The following is a 3,635-nucleotide window of genomic DNA, read 5'->3' on the forward strand; positions in this document are numbered from 1 at the left end:
ACCTCGGCTCTGCCGAATACTTCCCCCACACATCCCCCCACTCCACCCCTCCGAACAAGAATGTCCCACAGAATAGCTGGTACGACGCAAAGTGCAGGGAAACCCAGCTCCGTCTTCAATAGGACGAAGCACACGGAGTACACACGCATAAACAGGCACGCTTGATCTTCCGTCGTCTAGTGCGATGAAAGAAACGAGCCTACCTCTCCAAAGTGGAACACGAATTCTACCAGCTATTCTTAGGACAGGACAGCAAAGAGGCATGGAAGGCGTTTCAGGAACCCCAAGCCCAGACGCCCATCACCTCCCCGAACACCTGGCATGCATATGCAACCTCACTATACCAAGTACCCAAGCAGCCCCAGCTACCCCGGCCCCCAGGGAGCAGACCCGGATCATCCACATTCTTCAGCACGGAGCGGGTTCAGGACACCATTGATAGACTCCAAAATGGCCGTGCCCAAGACCACGAAGGCTTGGTAGCAGAGCATTTGACCCATGCCAGAGACATACTGGCACCTCTCCTAGCACACATGTTCAACAAAGCCCTATGCGAAGGCTTCCCTGCCAGCTGGTCAGCCAACACCATAATACCTATCCTGAAGGCCAGAGACCCCATGGTTCCCACGAACTACCGAACAGTCCTCATGGTTGGCCATGTACTAGCCAAGCTCTATGGATCCATACTGGACCACAAGCTGAGCAAGTGGATAGAGCAACACCAACATCGGGCGGCAGGACAAGCAGGGTTTAGGAGGGGGTTCTGCACCCTTGACCATATCCTCACACTGAGAGCCATCATAGAGGAGGGCAGAGCACATGGAAGACGAGTGTACTACTACTTCGTGGACTTCCGCAAGGCCTTTGACACAGTCCCACAAGCGAGGCTCATGCAAAGACTACAGGAATTGCAGGTCCCAATCGAAATGCGATGGGGGATACTGGCACTATACGAATCGGTAACAGGCCGAGTTCGGGCACCAGGAGGGCTGTCAAAGGAGATAACCAGCACCATCGGAGTCAAGCAGGGATGCCCACTCTCACTCACCCTATTTGGCCTCTACATTGTTGAGATCTCAGAGTACATAGATAGATTGGGCGAGGAGGGATCGAGCTTGGGAGGGACACTGATACCCATCTTACTATATGCGGATGACATAGTCCTCATCTCCAACACACCCGAAGGGCTACAGCGCCAACTGGACACACTACAGGCCTTCTGCCAAGACAAAGACCTAATTGTGAACCTGGGGAAAACCAAGGTCATGGTGTTCAACACGTCAACCCAATGGCTCCGACGGTCGGTACCCCCCTTCACATACGGCGGAGAGACCGTGGACGTGGTCCAAAGATATGTCTATCTGGGGATTACATTCTCTGGACCGAGATTTACCCTGAGAAAAGCAGCAGAAGATAGACTAGCCTGAGGCTATGCAGCCCTCGGGTCAATGGAGAACCAATGTGCCCACATACAATTTCAGGAACCCCAGACAAAGCTCTGGCTTTTTGACACCTTGGTCACACCAGCCCTCCTGTATGGGGCTCCCATATGGGGGTCCAGTCTCTACCACACGCGGAGGGCCCCACAGCATTAGCCACTGCCTAAGGAGGAGACCACCTATGAGGGATGGGAGCAGATGGAGAGACCCTTAATACTTATGATCTCACGGATGATCCGAAGCAAGCCCTCCATACCACACGAGATCATCCGCGCAGAGCTGGGGGCACCGCCCCTCGTGGAGCTGAGGCCCTCTTCCAGACCGTGACCTTCTTGCACCGAATATGGGACCTGCCTCGGCACCGGTACCCCAAACTCGCCCTGGAGTCATCCAAATAGCTAGCAACACAAGGGGACACTGAGTGCTGGTATGCCCGAACAGAGACCTGGCTACGGCTCCATGGCCTGCAATGGACCACCTCCCCCCACTACAATACAGCCTAGACTACCCACAATTGGAGCTCAGCCGAGAGGAGGTGAATCACATCATCAGAATGGATATCATCCAGACAGACACAGCCAGGACATGGGTGACCCCAACGTCAGAACTAGGAACCAAGAAGGCTTTCTACCGAGAGCACTTCCTGCACATCTCCCCGGATGGCTTCATCACCCGCCCAAGCTACATGGACACACACCTGTCTCACGGGGTCAGAAGTGCCATCGGACAAATCCGCACATCCTCACACCAACTATGGGTCGAAACGGGCAGATACGGGGCCAACCCCCTCCCCCCAAAAGACCGAATCTGTCAGCTTTGCCATCTCGAGCCAGAGACAGAGGAACACTATATCTGTAGATGCCCAGTGTACTACAAAATCCGGGGACACTTCCACTGCCTATTCAGCGAAGGATTTGGACCACTCTCCAAGGTGATGGAATTCAAAGACCAGAGATGCCTGGGGCTCTTTCTACTGGAAATACGACGCCACAGAGACCACCTCCTACGAACCACGGAGCAAAGACAAGGAGCCACCAACCAACGCACACTCAATGAATTCTACCAAATACCAGCTACCCTCCCCACCACCGAGCCCCCACCAGCCCAACTGGCCTCCCGACCCCGGGGGACCACCTTAGAAATAGCCACAGCGAGAGGCAAAGCCCGGCGCCCATGCCCTGCCGGCCCCCGTCCCCGCAGAAGACACATGTCGAAGATACAAGGGATACTACGCCGCCATCGGAGGGCCCTGCCCCGCCGCTTTAGTCTCTCCATGTTAGACCGGCCCATGCGGGACATCCTAGGATGAACACTCCAAGAGCAGTTCCACACCGCACTGGGAGTACCTCTAGATTGTATCTAGTCTAGATATCATTTTGTACCTACTCAATTTAGTTCAACATAGCATAAATGTTAGCTTCACTGGGACTTTTGAAATCTCCCAGACATTTTGTATGCAACATTTTGGTCTCATAGGCCAACTTGGCCTGTTGTAGACGTTAATATAACTTTCTTTCTTTCTTCTCTCTCTCTCTCTCTCTCTCTCTCTCTCTCTCTCTCTCTCTCTCTCTCTCTCTCTCTCTCTCTCTCTCTCTCTCTCTCTCTCTCTCTCTCTCTCTCTCTCTCTCTCTCTCTGCTATGATCCAAAAACAAAAAAGCTAGGTTTTGTAGCTTTTAGCTAAGGTTTATATAGCATTGTAGTATGGCTATTCACCCTCACACTTTATCTTGCCATGTGGCCATCAGTATGAACTCTCTCTTCCTCTCAACAATGCCTTCAAGGCAAATGATCATCACCCACTTGGATGGATTTGAGGCAAGGAGTCTATCATTAGATCCAAGAAGGGGAGTCAATGGTGAATTCAAAAAAGATAGCAACGTAATTAGTCCACAACAATAACTTGAGTTTTCTTTTTCTTTTTTTTTAAAAAAAATTAATTAAAAAGTTAAAATTTTTAACCCTTTAAAGTCACCTCCTTCTGCTAAGCTTTGAGTCATATAGAAGTGGCCTATAGGTCTTCATCATGATCTGATTTTTGAGGTAAGCCAAATGTTGAACTTTATGGCTTTACTTTGTTGTCAGTTCCTCCTCTTTTTGATTCAACTTAGGGTAATCAGCTTGGATATGTTTGAGCTCATTTGTAAATGAAGCATTGATGATTGGGGCATTTTTTTTTATGTGCCCTATCTGGCCGC

The 3,635-nt window shown here is 51.0% G+C and overlaps 1 protein-coding gene across 1 annotated transcript; it reads left to right on the forward strand.

Moving 5' to 3' along the window:
- Positions 1-617: 617 nt before the first annotated feature.
- Positions 618-1,427, forward strand: LOC148040948 (uncharacterized). The gene is made up of 2 exons (XM_087692533.1): positions 618-959; positions 1,215-1,427. Exons 1-2 carry the CDS (start codon positions 618-620, stop codon positions 1,425-1,427), a joined length of 555 nt encoding a protein of 184 aa, XP_087548659.1.
- The last annotated feature ends 2,208 nt before the right edge of the window (positions 1,428-3,635 follow it).

Source organism: Lygodium microphyllum, chromosome 1, assembly GCF_053477565.2.
Source record: "Lygodium microphyllum isolate KBCC chromosome 1, Lygodium_microphyllum_v1.1.10, whole genome shotgun sequence".
Lineage (NCBI taxonomy): Eukaryota > Viridiplantae > Streptophyta > Polypodiopsida > Schizaeales > Lygodiaceae > Lygodium > Lygodium microphyllum.